General features: G+C 37.0%; 2 protein-coding genes across 4 annotated transcripts; one reads left to right on the top strand and one right to left on the bottom strand.

The window, feature by feature from the left end:
• Window positions 1–435: 435 nt before the first annotated feature.
• Window positions 436–6,180, bottom strand: ap3s2 (adaptor related protein complex 3 subunit sigma 2). Its single transcript, XM_051689736.1, has 6 exons — window positions 6,017–6,180; window positions 5,480–5,570; window positions 5,187–5,317; window positions 4,796–4,867; window positions 3,483–3,590; window positions 436–995 (listed from the first exon to the last, which is right to left on the bottom strand). Exons 1-6 carry the CDS (start codon window positions 6,083–6,085, stop codon window positions 870–872), a joined length of 597 nt encoding a protein of 198 aa, XP_051545696.1. The 5' UTR covers window positions 6,086–6,180; the 3' UTR covers window positions 436–869.
• Window positions 6,181–9,423: 3,243 nt separating this feature from the next.
• wu:fa25f02 (uncharacterized protein C11orf24 homolog) lies at window positions 9,424–24,454 on the top strand. Of its 3 annotated transcripts, none has more exons than XR_007896311.1 (5): window positions 9,424–9,530; window positions 10,155–10,199; window positions 15,100–15,294; window positions 18,120–20,725; window positions 22,619–24,454. XR_007896311.1 is itself a non-coding variant. In XM_051689707.1 (5 exons), exons 3-5 carry the CDS (start codon window positions 15,129–15,131, stop codon window positions 23,425–23,427), a joined length of 1,047 nt encoding a protein of 348 aa, XP_051545667.1. In that variant the 5' UTR covers window positions 9,424–9,530; window positions 10,155–10,199; window positions 15,100–15,128; the 3' UTR covers window positions 23,428–24,454. The 3 variants fall into 3 exon arrangements, 2 of the variants coding, with proteins under 2 accessions (XP_051545667.1, XP_051545666.1); XM_051689707.1 differs by having other exon boundaries at window positions 20,594–20,725; window positions 22,679–24,454; XM_051689706.1 differs by having other exon boundaries at window positions 20,594–20,725.
• Window positions 24,455–26,392: the final 1,938 nt, after the last annotated feature.

Raw genomic sequence — 26,392 nt, 5'->3', positions numbered from 1 at the left:
GAAAACGAGCATCAAAGTCAGTAAGAAAAACACGGAGTCATTTTATCCGAGTTCAGGATGGAATTACTGATGGCTCTTGACCTTTGATAAGTGCCTATCTTTAGAGATAGCGTTGCATTATACCAGAGATTTTTAGATATGATATCATTATTTTTATTTTTTTTATTTTTTGTTAAATGATGCAAATGTTATCTTTTGAACTCATTTTCTGTTGACCATACCTTTAAAGATCACCATTCTTAAATGCAATCATGCTGATTTTATAACTCTGCAAACTCATGGTGAGGTTGTTAATGGTCGTAACCATGATTTCTAAAAAATCTGCTGATGCATAGCTGCTATACATGAAACAGACTTTGCCCCCGGTAAAGCTATATTATTTTTGGAATTAACCAGTGCAAATGCACATATCTGTTTTTAATATTCTGGATTAGAGAAGTTACAGGTATTGTATACAGCAAGTTCAATTTTGTGTGTACCTAAAGTTAATGTGGAGAAGTTTAGGAAACATGTGGCATCACTGTTTATGAAGAAAGAAAGCGCATCAACACAACAATGCTGTTTGTTGGAATGTTACTACATCATAGACAAAATACAAAACAATTCTACAATCAAAACTTGAAACATGGTTTGTCTATAAACCAAAGTTTAAATTGAAAGCTTATGTTGTAAGTGATTGGACCAAGTAGTGTGCTTTGGACTTAATTGCAATGAAATGTAACAGTACTCCAGTGTTAAAAGTCCTGTTGTCTATGGTCAGTCGTGAGTACATAAATGGCATCTGGGAGACGGTATCTATAGCAATGAATCTCAATGTCCAATAACAACAAAGAACATACTGGTAATGATAAGTACTGTAACATGCAGCCTCAAAACGGGGAAAGACTGGGCACTTTTATATTGATGTCTCCGATATTGATGTTACGGGGTATTTCAGGGAGGTTCATGTTTTTCACTGCCGAGACAGCTCGGGCTGGTGCTGCAGACAGTCCACCCTAAAAAACAAACAAATACAAAAAACACACACACAAACATTTACAATGTTCAGTACAGTCTAGCTGATCTGACTGTTAAATAAACAGCCAAAAGTTGAATATTTCTGTAACTGTTCTGTAACGAGTTTACTCAGATTGGTGCCAAAAACAAAAAACACCCAGTGTGTGACAGTTCTGCAGATGGAAACGCTTTGTTGATGAGAGAGGTCAACGGAGAATGGCCAGACTGGTTCGAGCTGACAGAAAGTCTACAGTAACTCATGTAACCACTCTGTACAATTGTAGTGAGCAGAATAGCATTTCAGAATGCACAAAACTTCGAACCTTGAGGCGGATGGGCTACGACAGCAGAAGACCACTTCGGGTTCTACTTCTGTCAGCCAAGAAAAGAAAGCTGAGGCTGCAGTGGGCACAGGCTCACCAAAACTGGACAGTTAATGACTGGAAAAACTTAGCCTGTTCTGATGAATCTCGATTTCTACTGAGGAACACAGATGGTAGGGTAAGAATTTGGTGTCAACACCATGAATCCATGGACCCAACCTGCACTGTGTCAACAGTCCAGGCTGGTGGCGGTGGTGAAATGGTGTGGGGAATGTTTTCTTGGCACACTTTCGGCCCGTTAATACCAATCAATCAAGGCACAGCTTATTTGAGTATTGTTGCTGACCACATGCATCCCTTCGTGGCCACTATTTACCCATCTTCTAATGGCTACTTCCAGCATGATAATGCGCCATGTCACAAAGCAAAAGTTGTCTCAGACTGGTTTCATGAACATGACATTGAGTTTACTGTTCTTCAGTGGCCTTCCCAGTCACCGGATCTGAATCCATAAGAACACCTTTGGGATGTGGTAGAACGGGATATTCGCAACATGAACGTGCAGCTAACAAATCTGCAGACATTGCGTGATGCAATCATGTCAACATGGACCAGAATCTCAAAGGAATGTTTCCAACATCTTGTGAATCCATGCCAAGAAGAACTAAGGCTGTTTTGAGAGCAAAGGGAGGCCCTACCAGCATTAGTATAGTGTTCCTAATAAAGTGCTCTGTAAGTGATTATATATTTTATATTTTTGACATAACTTTCAACCAAAAGATTTATTTATAACCTCAAAAATTAAATGCTTTCATGAGCCACCACACTGATATTTCAATTCTGCACAGACATTAAATTGATGCATGAACCTGGCCCACAAATGAGACTGACACCCTGTGACCCAACTTGACCTGACCAGTGCTAATTCAAGTCAAATTTTTAGACCAAACCTGACCTGAACTCTAAAAGGCTTACTCTCTTTTTATTGCCTCTCCAATCAAGGCACACATTCTCATAGGATTTAAGTGTGCAAGTGCACAAAAACGAGATACCTTAAAATTGAAACATAAAATATTTTGAATAATAATATTATTTTATTTCATTAATTAAAACTTGAACCTAAAGTTCAACCCAAACCTAAAGTTATTTATAAAAAAACTGACATAAACCCGACCTGAAACCCAAAAATTTTGTCGAGTCTCATTGGGCTTTGGTCAGGTAGCAGATCAAAGTACAAAGTAGTTGTAAACGAATTTCAAGCGCCATCTAGCAATCTGTGCATGCGTCAAGCAATAGGAAGTGTAATCGAGCTTGAAATCATGATCGCCAAGGAGACTGCTGATGTCCCAATTTATAATGAAAAATGAGATATATTTTGGTCTGTTCTCACCAAAAATCGATTGGATCACTTTAGAAGACATGGATTAAACCACTGGATTCTTATGCATTACCTTTATGCTGCCTTCATGTCCTTTTTAGAGCTTGAAAATTTGGCCACCATTCACTTGCATTGTGTGGACAAACAGATATCATATATCCATTAAAATGTATTTTTTTGTGTTCCGCAAAAGAAAGGAAGTCATACGAGTTTGAGATGGCATAAGGGTGAGTAAATTATGAGAGAATTATAATTTTTGGGTGAACTATTACTTTAAGGCAGATGAAAATCTATGATTTTAAGGTCACAGTGCTTTGTACCACCATCCCGTTCCTTCCCGTGTCTTCCCAAAAATGGCAGACTGATGCTGCTTTATTGTCACCCATGTGTGCTGTACTTTATAGGTAACACATTTTAACCTTGTAAAAAGTTTTTGTCATGCATTCAAATGCGTCTAGTGTTGTCAAATATTTTTGACTGCCCAGACAGAATATCTGAAACACAATGATTGTGAACCACTGACAGAGGCACATTGTTTACTTTTGAGAAAGTGTCCCAATTTGTTCTACAAATGATATGCACAAAAACAAACACAAGGCCCTATGCCAAAAATGTAGCTGAAGAACAAGTTAATGTGTACAATAGCATTTAACCTGATTTTTATATATATATATATATATATATATATATATATATATATATATATATATATATATATATAAATTGTTAAAAAATCTGCCAATTTGGGAGTGACTCCCGATTGCTCTTTGTAAATGTGAACTCACCTCTGATTTCTCCATTCTGTTCTGCAGCTCCACTTGCGCAACTATTTCGTTCATGTTCGTTTCCAGCACCATACCTCCCATGACAACTTCTTGCAGAATGTAATGGACCTGAAATAAACATCAAAAATTAAAACAACCCTTCGAGAATATCCAAATCCAATTCTGACTTTTTTTTTATACTACAATCACTTAATATTGTTGTCTGAGTAAAGAACAGAATACATGCACGATTTATGACTAAACAGTTGAGCTGTCAGAATCAAGAGCGTGAAACAGAGAGCCGACCATATCCTTAAATATACACACTGGTGCGTTTTTTTCAAACATGTTACATATGGGTAAAAGACACTGAAATATTCAAAAACAACTGTGTCCAATTACCGTAAAGTCATGCAGTGTCACTTCCCAATATTTTGTTCCACTCATAAAACATTCATACTAACTAGGTAAAAGACTAATGAAGGGAATGTTACGCACATTTCTAACAATAGGGAATTTTATGATGGGGCCATGATTCAACAAAAGGGCCATTGTGTGGAAATGGGGAGAGTGGCTGCATTTGAGGAAGTGCTAAGTAGAAGGCTGGGGTTTAGGGACTTATTTGTTAAAAAATGGGGCAATTATTTTGTTTTTTGGGGGGACTCTTGGGGAGGGGATGTGGAGAGTGTAGTTTAGTTTAATTATGTATGTTTCTTATTATTTTATTATTATTATTTTTTTAAAAACGATTGTGTGTGTGTTATTATGTGGGACCACAGGGGTGTTCATTGGGGGTCAGGGTGGGACTGTATTAGTGGGGTTTGAATGTAAAATGTTGATTTCTTGTATATGTGTTGGGTTTTTTTTTGTCCTGTGCGTATATATGAATCAATAAAAAAAAATTATTACAAAAAAAAGAATACCAGAGTGGCAATTTAGACATGTTTAAGTGTGGCAGCACAATTTCAGAACAGTAAATGTGTTATACTGTATGTTTTTCTGATTAAAATTTCATTTGAATTGCAAATTAAATCAATACCCCCACCCCCACCCCCCATTATCAAACTGGATATTCTGACCTACATTTGACCCATCTCTCGCTTGCCGGCTGGTGCGCAACCACGCTATTAATCAGCCTCAACCCCCCTTATTATTTACCGCCAGGTGAATTTACCAACATAATGAGCACCTTTTATTTAATGAGGTAAAGTGTCATATAAGCCATTGTGAAATAACAACAATGCATGAAAAAGTAAAGGTAAATAATGTCCGTTTAGAAGTCCAAAAACACAAAAAAATGCATTTTGTATATCAGATATCGGGTGAAACCTGACCTTATCCATGTGAAAGATTAAGTCCAGCTCACACACATTCTCAAAGCATTTGTCCAGGGTTTCCACAAATACCTGCAGTAGCAAATTACACATAAAAGTTAATAAAACCAGAACACTTCCCACTCCACAACACTTCCCAAGTCTTCAGCTAACACAAAACTAAATCAACTATGCGCTGCCTTTAAAATATATTTTATTAACTGCACAGTATGCATATGTATGGTAGAGAATGTTTCAGAGTGTTTCTGATTTTTAGAAGTTTTGTGGCCAAATTCACCTGTAAAAATATTGAGACAGAGTAGCATTCAATTAAGCTGCAATTTGACAGATGTTAAATACCCTCATGTGGCTGTAGGGTAGTACTGCAGCATGAAAACTGCAGTATCTTTACCTGTATGAGGTCTAGAATCCCCAACTCACTCTCTGATGAGTCCACACAAAACACAAAGTACAAAGTGGCGTAGTGTCTGTAGATTAGCTTGTAGTCCGAGCCTCCGATCAAGCTAAAAATAGGGTGGAAAACTACAGTAACTAACTCTATATAATAATAATTATTATTATTATATATATATATATATATATATATATATATATATATATATATATATATATATATATGTGTGTGTGTGTGTGTGTGTGTGTGTGTGTGTGTGTGTGTGTGTGTGTGTGCAAAAACCATGTCACCTTCCCCCTCCAGAAAATTGCAGACATTATCATCTCTTTTGGACACCAGATGAAAAGTCTCCCTAATGATTTGCTGCTGCATGTCTTCAGCCTGTAAGACAATAATAATAATTTTATTGTATATGGATTTTTACTTATTAAATAACTTAATTATATAGATAAAGAACAGCGGGTCAAATAAAAACATTAGCAATACACCGTAGAAAATATAATTTTAAAATTATTTTTATGAGTATATGAAACAAGAATTTACAAGTAACCCGCATTAAATCATAATAAATCAAAATAAAGATATTTGATTCTGGTTTTAGGAATATAATCCGATACAAACATAATGATCATTTTATGTTCATAAAAAATTTAATGACACAATTTGAACAATGTTTGAAGCTAAAATTGTGTGTAAAAAGATTTTTGTAGGAAAAACTAATTAAATTAAGTTACAACAACAAATAATCCGGTGACCGCGACCCAATAGCAGAGAATGATAACAGCTGGCAAAAACCATGTCAGTGTGTTTTTATGAGCTGATCTTACAAAATATTGGTAGAATCGGATGAGTCTTGGTTTCCCATGGTTGTTAAAAATGAGAATAGCCTTGATCATCCTTGTTTAAAATGTAAAAATATTATGCTGTCAGTTGAATGTAAGTGGTTGATTTTCTCTTGTCAACAAAAATAATCGACACCATGTACTTCCCTGTCATGTGACGCGAGGTTTTCATAATAAAAGTCCGTGAAGAACGTAAAACTCTAAGACTACAACATTTTTAAATACTCTCAGTACAACTTTAAAATGATTAACAAAATATAAGATCAATAATTGGTACACATATATAATAAAAGGGTTTCATAACTATTCAAGGACAATAAAATGAGCAGATTAGTACACCAAATTACTTAATCACAAAACACATACGAATCCTCCAATAAAGAAGTTGATTTCCAATTTCGAAGGTCAAATATTACACATTCATGAAACTGTATAAGTTGCATTGTGCCTATCTCTCCTCTTTGAAGGTTTGTCTATGAAAATTATTTTAAAAAATGCCATCTCAAGTTCAACATCTTTGATAGAAATATTCTGAAAACATCCTAAAGAAACGTTGACGCATCTTGAGACACCTGCGTTCGAAAAAAAAAAATAATGTATTATATAGTTTAAGTAACATTAATTGTATTGTCTAAGGATTTAATGTGTTCTCCTTTAATTCATTTCCACTACTTGTGGCCAGTGTGCTCAAAGTGATTTTAATGGTTGGCGAATTTATGAGCTTAAATGTTAAAGGTGCACTCAGTAATTGTTTCCTCTTTTAAAAATAAATTAATTGCAATTTTGAAATGTTTACATGTACATAATGATGACTCATATGAGATGAAGACTCAAGTCATAACAGTAACCTTATAAAAGCTGTTTTATTCTACATGGAGAGGGTCCCCTCATGGGGGCTGCCATGTTAAGATCACCAGCCGACTACTACTAGTTTATGCTACGTTCCATTCAAGTCAGATGTGGGATATTTCTACTTGATATCTCCGATCTCCGACCATAAATGCATTCCATTGCCAGATGCTCGGAAGATGACGTTTAAGGAAACAAAACTGTAAAGCTCCCGCTAGCTTAGCAGGTGTTTGACTGTCACCAGAGATGTCTCCTTTGTGCTACAGGTGTACGATTATCAAAAGATAGTATAATTTACCATGCTTTGAACAGCTGTCTCTGCTAACATTTAGCAAGCTTTAATACCATGTAATGTAAAAACTTTGACTCATTTATCGATATTATTTAATAAAAGTGAATGTTTATCACTTATTTTGTATATCTCCACATGTTTGTGTGACGTCACGCACCTGCATCTCGGCGAAATCTGAGTTTAAAATTTCTGCAAGACATTCCAAGTTGGAATTCCGACTTCTAGTGGCATCCCGTTGCACTTTTCCTAGTAGGAAGTAGGAAAACCCAACTTTCGAGTTGAATGGAATGCAGCATTAATCTCAGTAACTGCCCTGCTATTGGACACTTTCACCCGTGGATTATATTAATCATGACTGATTGTGTGTAGTTATTTCTACAATGGCATCTTTAAAGCTGAAGTATGTAATTTCTGCGACACTAGCACCGCCGAACGACACTGCAAAAATAAACAATGTTTTCAAAACAGCTTTCCGAATATGCCCCTCGTCCGCAGTTGTTCAGACATTCAGATAGTCCCGCCCTTAACTCATGCCATTGGTTGAGTAACGTTGTTGGGGCGGGTCTAAGCGAGTCTCTCAAAACAAACACAGGAATTTTTATAGCGCCACAGAGACACAACCTGCATCCGAAACCACGTACTGTCACAGTATGTACTGTATTTGATGAAGGATGCACTTCTTATAGAGAGTAAAATAGTATGTTCTTTTAGATATGCATGTCAGTAGTATGAATAGATTTCTGACATTCTTCATCCGGGGATGTGGGTATATTGTAAAAACAACAGCTGGTTTTGTTAAACAAGCACCATTTATACACAAGAAACAACATTCTTGGTATATAAAACACGTACAGTTGAGAAGAGCCGTCCGAATCGTGGTTCACCGCCGTTCTTTTAAATCCAGCATTGTGAGCGTGACGTTTCCTCAGCTCCCAAGGCATTATGGGATAGTAAAGTGTCCTGTCTATCAGCACTTCGAAATCTGGCCGGAAATAGTAGGTCATCAGGGTATTTCTCGCATACGGCTTCATGAATACTAAGGATTCAGACATACTACTCCACTGGCATACTGTTTTTACTATTCTATATAGTAGGGAAGTGTGGATATTCGGATGCAGCGACAGTGTTTACAGTTGTCAAGAAAATGAACCTATAAATGGCTTACTCATAGTTGTCTATGCATATTAAAGGAATGTTCTGGGTTCAGTGCAAGTTAAGCTCAATCGACAGCATTTGTAGCATAATGTTGATTACCCACAAAAATGTATTTTCACTTGTCCCTCCTTTTCTTTAAAAAACTGAGGCACTTACAATGGAAGTGAATGGGGGCCAAATTTTCTGATGTTAAAAGACTCATTATTTTAGTGTGATAAAATTGCTTACTAACGTTTTCTGTGTAAAGTGATTGCCAATTTTACAACTTCGTTGCCATGACGATGTAATGTCAACAAAACCTAAAATCCTAAAACGACGTTGTAAAAAGGACAATTTAAACAACTTTACAGCTCAAATAATACATGAGTTTTAACAGAAAAATGAGTGCTTTTACAAAATTATAAACTTCACATTTCTGGTTTCAAACCTCCCAAAAACTGGCCCTATTCACTTTCATTGTAAGTGCCTCACTGTAACCTCGATATTTGCTTTTTTAAAGAAAAGGAGGGATGAGTCGAAATAAATTTTTGTGGTAATCAACATTATGCCACAAATGCTGTCGATTGAGTATAAACTTGTTTTGAACCCGGAACATTCCTTTAAGCTGGGAAAGAAGGAAGTATTTTAACAATGAAAAAGTTACATACTTCAGTTTTAACTGAAAACTAGTGCGTTTGAATGAAGTTGCATTCATACGGAAGCCCTGAACCGCAAGGTGGAAAAAAAAAATTAAGGTGAAAAAAAAAATAGCGTCTCAGTTCCTTCCTAAGTCTTACATTTTTTTCTCTTTTCCTAAAAATTTTTTTCTCTTCCAAATTTTTTTTCTCTCTTCAAAATATTTTTTTCTCTCTTCCTAAACATTTTTTTTTCTCTTCCAAAATTTGTTTTCTCTATCACATTTTTTTTTTCTCTCTTCAAATTTTTTTTTTCCTCTCTTAAATTTATTTTTTTTTCTCCCTTGCGGTTCAAGGCTTCCGTACATTCATGTCCCTAGGTGTCAGTGTATAGTCCAAGACAGCATGAACAAAAACTTATTGAGTGCGCCTTCAAAAACTGATGACTTTTATTTTGACATCCTGTCCGAAATCAGCGTTCCTTGGTACACCTCCTCCTGTCGCATTACCCTTGTGTTGTGTCTGTCAGCTAGTTGCTTCTTACAAAACATCCCGAATTAAAATATGAAATTTTGTCTTTTAATTGTTGGTAAGTACATCTATATGAAGTTCATATTCAAGATTCATTTAATAACAGAAACCTCTTTTGTGTTTTAATCATCTTGTAGCAAAGAATTCATTTTCTAAATAGTGTCATAAATGGGTTTTTTTTTTTTTTTTAAATTTATTTATTTATTTCAGCTTTTGGGTGTAAAGTTATGTTTCTGTTAAGGGAAGAAAAATAGCTACAATTGAAAGTGGGTTTTCAGAGAGCACGTGTTTCATTGGAAACAACATTCAATGTGCCTGTTTGTTGTGGCCACACGCCTCATAACTCACCTATAATCCTTAATAATTACTTTTAGTTGCCTAATTTTATATATCTTATTAATCACCATAAAATATATAAATTGTAGGAACTGGGTTTGATTGTTTGATATTTTTGGGGTTGCTTTGTGATTTGTAACAGCATACAACAATATGTTGCAATCATAAATTTAGTGGAAATGACAATCAGCATCATTTGTCTTAAATAAAATGTTCTGATATATTTAGCAGAAATAAATGCAATAATTTATGAAGATTATTTGCACAAGTTTCTTTTGCATTGGTTTTAACTTTGCCTTCTTCGTAAAGCAATGCTCATATATTGTTTTACTGTGTTTTACTTCAGTTGTCTCAGGAAGGACCATCCGTGAATAATCTGCTTCACCTCTGTGTGAGTTTCATTCCTTTGTTCATCTTAGATTTAAGTCATGATTTCTACATCCTGGAACGGGTTTAGTGAGCCATTTTAGTGCTGTTTGCAGTGTTGGCAGTAACCAAGTGTTCATAGGGTTGTGGCAGGGCTTTAAGTGCTGCACAGTGCACACAAAGCCTATTTATTCACTTTGGTAACTTCCTTATTCTCAACAATGTCTGAATAACAGCAACAAATCAGGTGCGGTATGAACACTTAAGTCCAACGCAGTGTGAATTTTTGCTTCTAGAACAGTGGTTCTCAAATGGTGTGCCGTGGAATTTGTCCTTACAACTTAAATGATCTTTTCAATTATTCCATGAAATATGTGTAGTACAGTATGTGTGTATATATATATATATTCACAGATTTTAAAAGTACTCCTAACTGCCTAAATAGCCTAAAACAGGGGTCTTCAACAATTTTAAGACCAAGGACCCCGTGGTGGGTAGAGAGATGGAGCCGGGACCCCTGTTTCATACTGTATAAAATTGAGTGTTGCGTTTTATGCCTATAAAACGTGTATGGTAGGCTACCATATTATTGTATGTACATACTTTATGATGTTTATATTGCAAAGCTATTGAAATAATCATTAAACAATGTGCAGCAGTGGCCTGCAATATTTTTTGACATTTTTTGACATTTAAAATTTTCCTTAACACTCAAACCCCCCTCCTTAATAAAAATAAAAAAGATAGACAGATAGACACAGTCAGCCAGACAAATAGACACAGTCAGAAAGACAGACAGATAGACAGACAGACAGATAGACCCTGTTCATGCAGAATATAAGGATACTAATATGGAGTCTTCATCTCATGTGAGTGATCAATTTTATACATATATTTTCAAATAAAATTTCATTAGGAGTAAAACTTTGCAATTAGGAAAACAATGACTGAGTGCACCCTCAAATCAATTATGTTGATTTAAGAGTCACTATCGTGTGTGTGTGTGTGGAACGTTAAGGACTGTGTATGCCAGCTTGATAATCTCAGCGGTAACTATTTATTAACACCAGGCAAGTAGGCTTTTGTTCTGAAAGCAATAAGCAACTAAAAATAGAAGAAACTGTAGGCTGGCATCTGCTCAACCGCACAGCGCGACTAACGGAAAGCAGATGCATTAACTCGCGTGACCCTCCACAGCAGCGCTGCTGAATGTGTGTTGCGCTTTGAGTGGCTCATGATGAGCAATGAACACGCAAATGGTTTGTCCGGGTTGCGCACTACTTCTGACTAGCTCAGTTTTGTCACACTTTAATAATGTTTAGCATTCCAGTCAGTTCATAACTAAATGTAGCAGGATACACGAATATGAGCTAAGATGAAAAAGAGGAAGATTTGGCATGCTGGTGTGATGGATTAAAATGCAAACTCCTCTCTAGCGCTCGCGTGTGAGTGATTATAACGAGTGCCAATGGTGGGTCAAACAATAATTTGCGGGCCCTCTGCTGTACCGTCACGGACCCCCTGTTGAAGACCCTTGGCCTAAAACGAAAAAGCTGTAACTTCCTTCCTCTCGTGCTCTCCTTGCTCCCATGGCAACGCGACATTGCTTACCCCACGCTATTCAAGTAAACAGTATTGGTAGCAGCTGGCGAGTAAACTAACTAGGCTTTGTTAATAAGTATAGCACCATGGATGGTACCTACGTTAAACAGCAGGAAAAAGAAACGACCCTGAAACATCCTCTTCAACTTCACTCGAGAGTGAACCAAAAGAAAAAATATCAAAAATAATCAACAGTAGGGGCCTGTGTAGCTCAGCAAGTATTGACACTGACAACCATCCCTGGAGTCATGAGTTCGAATCCAGGGCATGCTGGTTGCTATGGAGGGTAGAGTCACATGGGGTAACCTCCTCGTGGTCGCTATAATGTGGTTCTCGCTCTCAGTGCGTGGTGAGTTGTGCATGGATGCCGCGGAGAATAGCGTGAAGCCTCCACACGCACTATGTCAACTAGCCACGTGATAAGATGCGTGGATTGACGATCTCAGACGCGGAGGCAACTGAGATTCGTCCTCTCGCCACCCGGATTGAGGCGAGTCACTACGCCACCACGAGGACTTGGAGCGCATTGGGAATTGGGCATTCCAAATTGGGGAGAGTTGGGGACCATGACAGCTACATCGCATTGGACTTTAGGTGGACGGGTGACAATTCTCCACTACCAGAATGTCTCATTGTCAGTGCTTGAAGTGGGGCGGTACGCAGTATCTGTACTTCTCTAATTTTGTCTACAGAGTACCGGCAGTTTTTCTTGTGTACCACCACTTCTCAGTCTCCCGGTACGATGTTATGTCTTTATTTAATGTAAGTCAGTGATTTGATGAGGCCAGCCAATCACTTTTATCTGACCTTCCAAATTATTTTGATAAAATCTTGGTAAACATCCGAAAGCTCTCTGTGCAAAACTCAGCGGTGAGTTTAACAACACTCAACACGTGCAACAGCATCAGTGCTCGTCAAACTATACGTGGTCCAGTTCCAGAGGAGCGTGCATGTTTAAACTTGTCTGGACATTGTTCAGTTACACTCTTCTCCAAAACATGAACCAGTAACTTTTGGGTGAGCACATTATATTGCGTCTTATTCACTCAAATGTATTTATGCAAATTGTTTATCCGCTGGATGCAGTCAAAACTACAGACTTAAAAAAAGCTGTTGCAGAAGTGATGTCTGCTCATATGCACAACCTTTTTCACAAGAGGCAAAACGATGATGAAAACCAAACCTTCAAAGAAAATACATAGGAAAATGTGCATTTATTCTCCATTCTGTTCTGAAGTGCTCGTAAAAAGATTACGTGAATTGTCATTGAACTTGCCTGTGCATAAATCCTGACTGAGTTTAGTTCTACATCGTTCTCAATCCTGAACATCATCAAATCAGTCTGTTCACCGTTTCTAATTATTATTATCTGCACAAGTATCTGGCTCCTGTGTGCAAATTAATGTGTGCAGGATAAGGAAGGCAAATTTTGCCCTCATCGAATGGGAGGATGGTAAAAATTTAAAAAATGAAAAACAGACAATGCTTTTTTTTTTTAAGCCAATTTTGCATGTTTTTATTTTCAAAGTAAAGCTAATCAGAACCTATCTGTTAGTTAAGGGTTTAAGGTCATATTTGTTCTTCAGCCAGATCTTAAGAAGGAATTTACAGCCAGACCTTGAAAATGCTATTTAAATACCTCTTTTAACGTAATTAAATACTATTTTAATGTAAATAAAAACATTTTTAACCATTTTGTTTTTACATGATAACATGTTAGTTACAATAAAAGTGTTGGGTAAGATAAATACAGATAAAATAGTTTGGCCCCATTTCAGTTTATAAATCCCTAAGATTATTTACTTATTTTTAAATAAACATATGTTGTGAACAAAAACAGTCTCGGTGTATATTTTATCCCCCTGGCAAACAATTCAATGGTACCCAGTAAGTTAAAGCACCACCTGACAACAAAGCATTTGTGGTGGGTAAAGATGGCATATCTCGCTGACATATTCAGCCACCTGAATGAGCTGAACGTTAAAATGCAGGTGAAAAATGAGACCATTCTGACTGCAACAGATAAACTGCAAGGCTTTCGGTCAAAACTGGCCCTCTGGAGAGAGGGAGTGGTCGGTGGGTTCATTGAAATGTTCCCCTTAACATCGGCGCTCACCGCAGGTAAAACGGGATTGCGCAATCTCATACAGTATGCAAACACCTGGACACGCTGGAAGAGAGGTTCCTCGCCTACTTCCCTTCTGCAAATGAGGAAGACAACGATTGGGTCCACGCACCATTCCATTCACTCTCTTCCGCATCTGCACAGAAACTGTCACTGAGACAACAAGAGGAATTTGTTGGACTGAAGGAAGATCGCTCACTTAATTTACTTTGCCGAGTTGCCCCTTGACACATTGTTGCAGGCAGTGCTGCAATACCCGAATCTTTCAGACCGTGCCCATTGCCATTCTGCTACCATTTCCGACAACCTACTTGTGCGAGCTGGCCTTTTCATCAATGACGTACATAAAAAAACAAAAGAAGAGAATGCTTGTCGGTGGAGGAGTACATGCGAGTGGCACTGTCCGCTGTTCCTGCATGTATAAAGAAATTCTGTTCTCAGAGACATGCTCATATGAGCCACTTACCAAATCCTGAAAGACTAAAGACGTGTGTGTGTGTGTGTGTGAGAGAGAGAGACGTTGAAATGTTGGCCTTAGCTTAGTGCTCTTAATGAAACTTTATGAAACTTGCTGTGTTGTTGCCAAAGCATAATTTCATCATTTAAAAGCATTTAAATTATTTAATTAACAATAAAATCTGTTTTTGCTTTGTTAAAACATGGTTTCAAGGCCATTTTTAATGGTTTCAGAGGCAGCATATGGGGTTTAATAAAATGTATTTCACATTTATGAGGATGTATGCATCATTGTATTTTGAGGAGAAAAAAAAAAAGGTGTGCCTTGGAAATATCATATTTACAAAGGTGTGCCTTGGGACAAAGAAGTTTGAGAACCACTGCTCTAGAACAGGTTAGGCCTTGCAACTTAAATGAAACTAAATGTCAAGTTAACTTTAGGTTATGCTAATATGTTATTTGTTTATTATGGATCCCATTATTATTTTTTGTTTATTTGTATTGTAATTCTCAATTTAATACTATTGTACTTTGTTATATTAGAGGCATCCCAGACAAAATCTCACTTTCCTTGTAGTGTCTTGTAATTTGTACTAGATGGCGTACTTGAGTCAGTCTTGTATTCAATCTGACTTGCATCGATCTATCTGTCTGTCTGTCTGTCTGTCAATCTGATTTGAATGTTACATGTTGTTTTGTGAATTACATTACAGTTTTATAATTTATTGACTTTATACTACAGATGTTGGGGATGTGACCCTCTCTCACATTATGAGAGCAGCCATTCATGTGATCATGACAGTCCACCCCATCCTGATCCTGCTGCCCATCCTGGGGTTCCGTGTGCTTCCGTTTGCATCGGCCCATTTGGAGAATAGCCTCAGGATAGTGGCTAATCTGACTGTGGAAAACCCAGGGGAATGTGATGTGAAATTGTGTATGTCTATCTCTAGTGCATTTCAAATTACCCTTTAGTAGGTTGCTTAAATAGTTAAAAATTATTTAAGCATGAAAAAACAATATCATATTTCTGACTATATATTATGTTTCTTGTTTTCATCTCATATTTAGCAGCTAATTTTTTGTATTTGCTAATGGCATGTTGGGAAGTTAAAAGGGTCATGGCTTACAACTTCAACAAAAAAAGGTAGTTTAGAAATGTGACATGATAAAGCCATCACTATATTCCATTGTCTCATCTACTGGTGAAAGCTGCTTGAGTAAATCAAACAAAGATGTAATGCAGCCAAAAAATTAAATGGACAGATTTGTTTGATTAAATTCCTTTATTTCCAAAGGTTAAACTGGCCATGCAATCTCAAACATTTTGTTTTTTTACTTTAAGGACTTAACGGACTTAAGGACTTGAGATCAAACGTGGTACCTGTGGAATATCTTTTTTATTAAATAGAACAATGTTACCTTAAAGGAATATTCCAGGTTCAATACATGTTAAGCTCAATTAACAGCATTTGGTCAATGTTGATTTCCACAAAAAATTATTTTGACTCGTCCCTCCATAATCGAGGTTGCATTAAGGCACTTACAATGGAAGTGAATGGGGCCAGTCTATAAATGGTAAAATACAAACTGTTTCAAAAGTATAGCCACAAGATGTAAACATACATGTTAAAACTATTTTAGTTTGATTAAATCGCTTACTAACCTTATCTGTGTAAAGTTATCTGATATTACAACTAAATTGTCATGACAACGAAACCCTGTAATCCCGGTTTTTGATATAACTTAACATAGAAAAGATTAGTAAGTGATTTTATCACACTAAAATCATGGTAATATGTATAATGTTAACATCTTATGGCTATACTTTTGAAACAGTTTGTATTTTAACATTTATAGGCTGGCCCCATCCACTTCCATTGAAAGTGCCTTACTGTAAAAAAAAATGTTCTCATATATATATATACACGTACACACACACACACACACCGATCATTAAAACTAGCTGCCTAATATTGCGTAGGTCCCCCTCGTGCCGCCAAAACAGCACCAACAATCATGCCACAGTTCAAATCACTGAGATACATTTTTTTTTTACCCTTTCTGATGGTTGATGTGAACATTAACTGAAGCTCCTGACCCGTATCTGCATGGTTTTATGCACTGCACTGCTGCCACATGATTGGCTGATTAGATAATCGCATGGATGTTTGTTGGTGCCAGATGGGCTGGTTTGAGTATTTCTGTAACTGCTGATCTCCTGGGATTTTCACACACAACAGTCTCTAGAATTTACTCAGAATGGTGACAAAAACAAAAAACAGCCACCAAGCTTTAAGTTCCTGGCTGATGTCTTGAGATGTTGCTTCAATATATCCACATAATTTTCCTTCCTCATGATGCCATCTATTTTTTGAAGTGCACCAGTCCCTCCTGCAGCAGAATACCCCCACAACATGATGCTGCCATCCCCATGCTTCATGGTTGGGATGGTATTCTTCGGCTTGCAAGCCTCACCCTTTTTCCTCCAAACATAACGATGGTCATTATGGCCAAACAGTTAAATTTTTGTTTCATCAGACCAGAGGACATTTCTCCAAAAAGTAAGATCTTTGTCCCCATTGCAAACTGTAGTCTGGCTTTTTTATGGCAGTTTTGGAGCAGTGGCTTCTTCCTTGCTGAGCAGCCTTTCAAGTTATGTCGATATAGGACTTGTTTTACTGTGGATATAGATACTTGTCTACCTGTTTCCTCCATCACAAGGTTCTTTGCTGTTGTTCTGGGATTGATTTGCACTTTTCGCACCAAACTACATTCATCTCAAGGAGACAGAACGCATCTCCTTCCTGAGTGGTATGATGGCTGCGTACTATTGTTTGTACAGATGACCGTGGTACCTTCAGGCGTTTGGAAATTGCTCCCAAGGATGAACCAGACTTTTGAAGGTCCACAATTGTTTTTCTGAAGTCTTGGCTGATTTCTTTTGATTTTCCCATGATGTCAAGCAAAGAGACACTGTGTTTGAAGGTAGGCCTTAAAATACATCCACAGGTACACCTCCAATTGACTCCAATTAGCCTATCAAAAGCTAATTGCCTAAAGGCTTGACATCATTTTCTGGAATTTTCCAAGCTGCTTAAAGGCACAGATAACTTAGTGTATGAACTTCTGACCCACTGGAATTGTGATATAGTCAATTAAGTGAAACAATCTGTCTGTAAACAATTGTTGGAAAAATTACTTGTGTCATGCACAAAGTAGATGTCCTAAACGACTTGCCAAAACTATAGTTTGCTAATATGAAATCTGTGGAGTGGTCAAAATATGAGTTTTAATGACTTCAACCTAAGTGTATGTAAACTTCTGACTTCAACTGTATATACACAAATGAGGGGCGAGTTGAAATTGTTATTTGTGGTAGTAAATGTTATGCCACAAATGCTGTTGATCTGAACACGGAACATTCCTTTAAGTGTATCAAGCAATGAAATATCATTTACATCACTATTATATTCCATTGTTTGATTAATTTAAAATAGCATTCACCAGTAAAACATGAAACAAAGACATTAGTAAGACAAAAAAATTTAAATGGACAGATTTGTTGGATCCCATTGCTCTGTTTGTAAAGGTTAAACCAACATTGCAATCTCAACATTTTTTTTTTCTTTTTTTTTGTCTAAGAGGGCTTGAGAATGAAATGCAATCTTTCTGCTACCTTCAGAGATAAAATGGGGTACCTGCGGAATATCATATTTTTTCAAACAAGTAAAGCCATATGTTTTGTTTTGTCTTTTATAGATCACGTCTTATCCTTGAAGGACGTGCGCTTTCAAAGGGGGCCATGTGTTTCACATTTAAGATGAAAGGGAGTCTTGGGCCTGGCTGTTCTGCTTACGAGTCAGGCTCTGCTTAAGCAGGCCGTACCCTTCTCCAGTCTTCGTCAAGACTTGCTCCTTTTAAATTAAATCACTTTGGTTTTTTCCCCTCTTGCTTTGGCCACACACGTTGCACTTGACTATCTCACCACCTCTGTAAACACGCAGACAGCAGAAATGACCCCGGGCCACATTGGCTTTGTGTTCTTGGATAGAGTGGTTGGCCCTGCCTCTTCTCATCCACACTCCACCAGCCCCCACCCAATGACACACACACACACACGTACACTGTCAGTATTGAGTTTCTCTGTTGCTCACATCGCTGTTGTGTTAACTGAATGGAGATCGAAAGCAAGGTCAGAATCGCCACCGCCATCTGGAACTCTGAAATGTTTGGAATGAAGGGGGTGCTATAAATACATAAGCATTCCACATTCCAGTGCGGGGAACGGTGTGTTTTTGACACGTCAAAGCCCAAACATACTATAGGACGACCTGTGGTGACTGCAAAAGGGGGTTGAAATTAGGCCAGACTCTCTTTGGTTTCACACCGGCCTCCGTTTGCCGCCTCCACCTTCTGCGGAACAATTCACCCAAAAATTTAAATTCTGTCACCCTCATGTTGTTCCAAACCCATATGACTTTATACCTTCTGTGGAACACAAATGGAGATGTTAGGCAGTATGTTAGTCTCAGACGCTATTCACTTTCACTGCATCTTTTATCCCAAAAATTAAAGTAAATGGTAACTGAGGCCTAACATCTCCTTTTGTGTTCCATGGAAGGAAAAAAATCAGGTTTGGAACAACACCGGGTGAGTGAATGATGACAGAAATTTCACTTTTGGGGAACTATTCCTTTAAAGCCTATATTCGATGCAAAGAAAGTTATTATTAGAAAGGAGTTCCTGTGGTCCTTAAAAAGAGAGTACCGGTAGTAAGATTTTTTTTTTTTCCTCTCAGGACTAAGAAAAATAACAAAAATCAAAGTAATCTGTAAATATCTGAAATGTCCACGTTTCATACGTTCAATTTATCCTTGTCAATTTTACTTTTTCTCTATTCTAGTGGTCAATGGCCAATACGATATCTAGAGAGCAAACAAATCAGATGTATACAACATTTGTAAAAAAAAAAAAAAATAAGTGAAACAAACACTTATTTACTCAAATTTGCATAAACTTGAAGAAAAAAAACCCATGAAAACAAAGTGTTGACTATCCAGTGACAAATCTATAAGGAGATTTTTGAACTGACACAAGGGAAAGTTAACACTTCTGTTAACTGGCCAAGCGAACGCATCATGAATCTCAAAATGGCCAGATACCAGCCGATTAATCGGCCTAGCCGATATATATATCAGTCTATCACTATTCTTTACATATTAAACCAGTTATGAACATCTTGTACGTTTGCATCTTTGCCTTTGCATCAAATACCTTTTAACTTTCTCCTGAACGGCTTCAAACAGTTAGAGAAATATTTAACAAGAAAAAATGCATGCAAGCCAATGAAGCTGGCCTTTCGATTTTGTTTGTCATCGCTGATCAAGAGTTGATTCAACAAGCATTTTACATTTCAAAAAGGATGATTATTGATTCACCTGGAGCTTTTAAATGCTGAATAACTGCATGATTGCTGACTAGCTCAATCCAAAAAAGATAATTCTGCAGTGCCAGCGCAAACACACCGGCCCCGCATCCCGTTATGGGCCCTGCCGGTCCTGCTGTGCTGAAGCCATCTGGTTAAGTAATCAGGGGAAGTGGGAATATGGAAAAATGGAGAGAGTGGAGACGGATGTGGAGGTTGAGGTGTGCTGTACCTAACTCACACATGGTTGCTGGGAAAGGATCAAAGAAAGGTACGGTGAGGCCTGTTTTTCTTCCCAGATGCGGTTCGTTCCCGAAGAAGGGAGAGCGCAGGATATGCAGTTCGACTTCCAAGTAATGAGCATTCGGGGATCATCTCTGGCCCAATGAAAACAAGCGTGGTTGTTGAGTCACAGATTGCACTGTTGGTTTTATTTCACTTTTTAGAGATGGACTGTAAAATATATTCGGCCTTGACAGTTTGAAAACAGTCTTTACGAACTTGATTAAATAGTTTGGGTTATTTGTCCTCTTGAATTTGGAGTTAAGTAGCACACATTGTCAGGTTTTTACAATTTGATTATTTATGCGTTGGGAGTTTTGATGATGGTTCAGGAGTTTTAGTGCTGGATATTCAAAGCAGTAGAGCAGATTTAGACCCATAAGCAAAAATGGTTCATGGGCATTTGCCTCCACTTCCTCTCTTTACACAAGAAAGAACTTTTGTATTTTTGGTCTTGATGACCTCCAATGCTTCAAACAAGGTTTATATTTTAAGAAATGTGACTTGTTTTTTTCTTCATTTTCAGGTCATCCTCATGAATCCTGTACAAAAGCCCTCCTTCATGAAGGAAAATGTTTTCTGTTTAGTTGTCTGCCTATTGCCCAGAACTCTTCTTGTGAAAATATCACGATAATACAGGAACTACTGACAAATCAAGGTGTGAACATAGCTTCAGTAGCTTTCCACTATATATTTTTTGTGTGTTTTATATATTTTTCAGGGATCGACATTAAGCATTGTCTTGTGCTTGTGCTTCGGACAAGTAAATTGATCATTCACTTGTCCGGGTAAAAAAGCTACTTGTCCGGAGACAAAAACAAAAGAAAGTACGTAAGAAATTAAAACAAGTAAATGCCTTCATCAACATTCTCCCTAACATCTCCTTTTGAGTTCCACGGAAGATAGAAAGTCAGACAGGTTTGGAACAATATAAAGGCGATTGATGACTGACATTTTGGTAACACTTTACAATAAAGTTCATTAACATTAGAAAATGTATTAGCTAACATGAACTAACAACTAACAGTATTTTAAAACATTTATCAATCTTAATGTTAGTTACTAAAAAAAATTCAATTGTTCATTGTTAGTTCATAGTGCATGAACTAATGTTAAAATATACAACTTTTTATTTTAATGTATGAAATGTATTAATATACTGTATGTTGGAATTAACATTAGCCAAGATTAATAAATTATATAAAAATGGTGTTTACTGTTAATTCATGTTAACTGATGTAGTTAACTAACATTAACAAATGGAACCTTGTGTAAAGTGTTACCAAATTTTCATTTTTGGGTAAATCATCTCTTTGGGAGTACAAGACAATTCTCACCAGTTGCATTAAAAATGGCTGTTTAATATTGACAAAATGCATTGCTGCTAAATCACTTATGTTGTATATTCAAAACAGATATGCATATTAAAGATAGGTAATATGTTTTAATTGTGTGTAATATATTAATGTTTATAGTATTAATATTATTATAATGTATATTGTTATATAATGACTGATTCACATGGCAGAGAAAATACCTTGGATACATACATTACATGGAGCTCTAGAAAGATGAGAGATGTAACGGGTGCATAAGTCTGTTTTATGCGTTCCTCTTCATTCTACAGATGGTATTATTACACAAAGCGTTTTTGCAATTTCTGCCTTGCTGTATTATGAGGGAGCGCCATGATGTGACGAGACAAAATTAGATCTTTCCAACTTTGCGTGCTTGCGATGAAGACAGCTTTGTTGATTATAAACAGGAGCAATAGTTTTATCGCATCGCTCGCTTATATTCAATTGTCAACGCATTGCCAATGCGCGGTCTGGTTGAACATTCTATCATTCGTTTTTGCGTTACTGTGGCGGTAACGAACCTCAGTACTCAAGGGACAACATAGTTACCTTCAAATGTCTGCCATTAAACTTGATGTGTTATTATTCAGGTAAGTTGCTATAAATATATTGACCATACCTTAATTACTCACGCAATATATCTTCAAACTGATGCTCTGCCATTACAGAAGTTGACTTAAAAGAGAAAACTCACTGTAGATGTGAACAGTTCACACAAATATCCTCTATAGCGCCCCTTGCTGCAACGTTGAGAAAGCAATTTTTGCGTTGTGTTTTAAAATGCATTCTCACACATTTTGGAATGCAAAAATGTGAATATCGTGCTTGCGTAACAAAATGCATTAATGTTTGCATACTTGCGTAGAGTTTGTTTTGACCTTAACGTGTACATGCTGGACAAAGCTGAGCTAAAATAGCATTAGGTATGTTAGACTGACTTTGGACGAATGCATTTACGTGACATTTAAAAAAAGACAAATTAATGTTTTAGTCTTACTGAAATTGAACTTTTAAAAGCGCTTGTAAACTTACTGATTGTGTGCATCCGCAGCATTTTGGTTCTTTTCATGTTACGATTGACTCATCCAGCTTTTATACTTAATTAATAAATTGTATGAGAAGGATCTGCAATATTCTTTCCCCAAAATGTAAGCCAGATGTCACCATTTAACTCCATGCACTATCTTTTGCAGAGTTCGTCTATGTAGACAGTAATCAGCCTTCTCTAAACGGCTCTTTTACTAATACCACAGAACAATCAACACCTACAGCTAACGTCTCGGCCTCCAGCACTTCCGCTTCCACAAATCCGCCTAGTATACAAAACCAGTCAACTACTATTGTGATCATCAAACTGCAGACAACCCCATCAGACCAAGCTTTTACTGAACCAGCAGTTTCTCCAGCATTTGCCATACCTGCCACCATTCCAACAAGAACAGCCACAACAACTACAAACACAACAAAAACCTCCACGACAACCAAACCACCCACAACCACAACTAAACCCTCTACAACAACATCTAATATAACCACCACTCCAACAGTTGCACAAACTCCAAAACATCTTTCTTTACCTTCACCATCAGGGACCAAAACATCCTCCAGCGTCTCACCATTAGTGCCTACAATACCTCCATCCACCACTTCCACAAAACTACCCCAACTGCCTCCTATTCCAACATCCTCAGAAGATAAGCCATTGCCAACCACACTAACAACCTCAACGAGCCCCACAATAGTGGCATCCACACTGCCTAAGGACATTCCCAAAGGGGACCAAGATAGAACTGACAAAGCCATAGTAGAAGTGGCTGGAGACCCTCTGAGCAGTCACCTGTTTAACACCAGCTCTCTGCTGGCTGTTCTACTTTTTGGCCTCCTTTTATTTGTGGTCATGGTCACACTGTTTCTCAAACAAGCGTATGAGAGTTACAGGCGAAAAGACTACACTCAGGTAGACTATCTCATCAATGGAATGTACTCCGATTCGGGGGTCTGATGAGGTGGTTAATGTTTCAGTATCAAATTGGTTTTTTTTTTGTTTTCCAGGATTTTGAAGCACATTGACATTGAGGCCCACAGACTTTAGTCAGGGTAGACACCATATTTAATTTGACACAAATGAAATTAAGGCTCTATGGGACAGATGTACAGTCCAATTAATGGTTTGTATTGTTGTACATATAATTTTCACAACCCATGTTCACCCGAAGGTGTATTTTCAATGTTGCGTTGGTTGAATGTTGGACACCAAGGTATACAACAATACAATCCATTGAACCAACTGTATCTATCCGTCACAGCCTCCTTTTCAGTTGCATTAAATTAAATATGGATATACCTTGACTAATGCCCATTGTTATGCTGAAAATTAGAAGCACTCACATTTGAAATGCTTTAAAAGCCCTGTACCACCTCATTATTTAACTCAAGCTGGTGCTCAAAAAAAAAAAAATGTGTTAAATTGGTATGACATGTATCTTTTATTTCTATGCAGATTAAGCTTCCATGTAATTCCTTGGCACATGGGGCTAAAGCCTTAGTATAAACCTAGCCCTTATCCTTCGTTCAACGAATGTCATTACGAGGGATTCATAGTGCAATATTTGGAAACCTTTGTCTTGGTCTAATATGTTCAGTGTTTCATCTGCAGCTAATGAGTTTGGCTGCAATAATTGCCTTTATGTTTGTCAGAACAGTTCAGGAACATTTGAAGAATTGTTTATGAATTAACGCCTTTGAATAGTTTTTTTGTTTTGTGTGGAGATAGAGAATATTTGTCAAACCAGGTATTGTGGCACTGAAGACCATGACTGTCAAGCCAAGGGAATAACCCAGCCATTGTGTATTTAGTGTCTGGAACAAAGAAAAGATTATGATATTAGTGTTTGAGATCAAAGGAAGGGATGGGGGTATGATAGTTTGATATGTGCCAAATTGTTTTTGTAAGTCTTAATAGATGCACTGTATAAAAAATGTAAAAAAGATATATAAAAATAAAGAAAATATACTTTGTAAGAAAAGCATACCAATTTGTCCTTTTTTTTATTGCATGTAAGGTGGCTGCCCCTACCAGATATGTACAGTACTTAACCGTGATCGATGACCAGACCCACGCAAAATCAGATTTCCACATAATTCGAATGTGTCATTCATCCATTGCATGTTCATTTATTACAACATTAAAATTGCCATTTACTCACCCTCATGTTGTTTCAACCCTGTATTCTTCCATGAATCACAATAGGAGCTTTTTGGCAGAATGTCTCAGTCTCTGTTTTCCGTGCAAAGAAAATGGATGATTTATACTGCCAAGCTCCAAAAAAAAAGAAAAAGTAGGATAAATGTTCTCCAATGGACTTGTGTGCTACACTTTAAGTCTTCTAAAAACAGAACTATAGCTTTATGTGTGGAACAGGCTAACTTACAAATATGCTTTAGCTAACAGTAATAGTGTAGTGCTCTCAGCACCATTTAAAGGAATGTTCCGGGTTTAATACAAGTTAAGCCCATTCGACAGTTTTTGTGGCATAATGTTGATTTACCTATTATATTATAATTTTCTTCATTTATTTAAAAACAATGTGGGTACATTAAGTCACTTATAATGAAAGTGAATGGGGCTGATCAATAAACGTTAAAATACACACAGTTTCAAAAGTATAGCCACAAGACGTAAACGTGTTAACATGATTGTAGTGTCGATGATTAACTCGAACAAAGTTGTAATATTTGATATAACTTTACACTTAAAGTTATTTCAAATATTACAACTTTGTTGCCATGACAATGTAAAGCCGGTAAACACTGTAAGTGATTTTAGCACATTTAAAAATTATTAAAACATAATATTTATGTCTTTTGGCTATACTTTGGAAACCATGTGTATTTTACTGTTTGGACTGGCCCCATTCACTTCCATTGTAAGTGCCTTTCTGTGACCGGGTTTTATTTTGTTTTTTTTAAATAAAGTATAATTTGTGTTAATCAACATCTACCAGAAATGCTGTTGATTGAGCTTAACTTCCATTGAACCTGGAACATTCCTATAAAAATTTTTATCGGTGCAGAAAATGCAAAAAAAAAAAAAAAAAAAAAGTGTCTGCATATTCCGTCTGGGCCTCTAAAGATGCATGAGTTGAGGGGATCCAATATCTTGAAGTCACTTTCGGAGCCAGTGCACCGCAGTGCACCATGTTTCCCATGAGTTTCAAAGTGTTTTATTAGAAGAGCCTATCAATGAGTCTTTGGAGTAAACAAGATGCCACACATAAACAAGCCACATCTGTCTGGAAGAAAGGTGGGCCTACACCTTTACAACAAGCTCACAGGGGACAGTTTTGTTTTGGGGGGAAACAACAATAATCTTGTGAAATGTGGATTTTATTAACAAAATCACTGTACAGAGCATTATCATCTTCAGCACTGTGGATATGCAAAGGGTTGTGTAACTATTTGCTGACCTGGCTTTTAAACAATCTTTTCACAGCCTATGATTACCACATTTCATAATAAGGGCCACATCTCTATAATTCCCAAAGGAAGTGTCTCAGACCGTAATTTCTCAATCTGGCTCTTTTGGCCTTTCAAAATTTTCCATTTTTACTTAATGCCAAAAGAGAACAATGCTAATTAATTTCCAAGAAAAAAACAAAGAGCCTATCATTTGTTAACGTCAGTGTCGCTGATTGTGTGGTTTTGATACTTTTTTAGCCATTTATTGTCTACAACTTTCACCAGAATTTCCCAGTTTTCCATGTTTGTTTGACTAAGTGGTAGACACATATTTCAGCACAGCTTCAGACTGTATTAATGCAATCCCAACAATGAATTTTCAGTGAAAAGTAAGTAGCAAAAGGGTTAGTGCAAAGCATGCTGACATGATGCCTCCATAAACCCTTTGTTTAAAGAGGACTTGTTCCAGATGGCATCTGTAAAGCGAGAAACATGTCTTGCATTAAGTC

This window comes from Myxocyprinus asiaticus, chromosome 46 (assembly GCF_019703515.2).
Source record: "Myxocyprinus asiaticus isolate MX2 ecotype Aquarium Trade chromosome 46, UBuf_Myxa_2, whole genome shotgun sequence".
NCBI classification, from domain to species: Eukaryota; Metazoa; Chordata; class Actinopteri; order Cypriniformes; family Catostomidae; genus Myxocyprinus; species Myxocyprinus asiaticus.
This window is presented reverse-complemented; position numbering and strand designations above follow the sequence as displayed.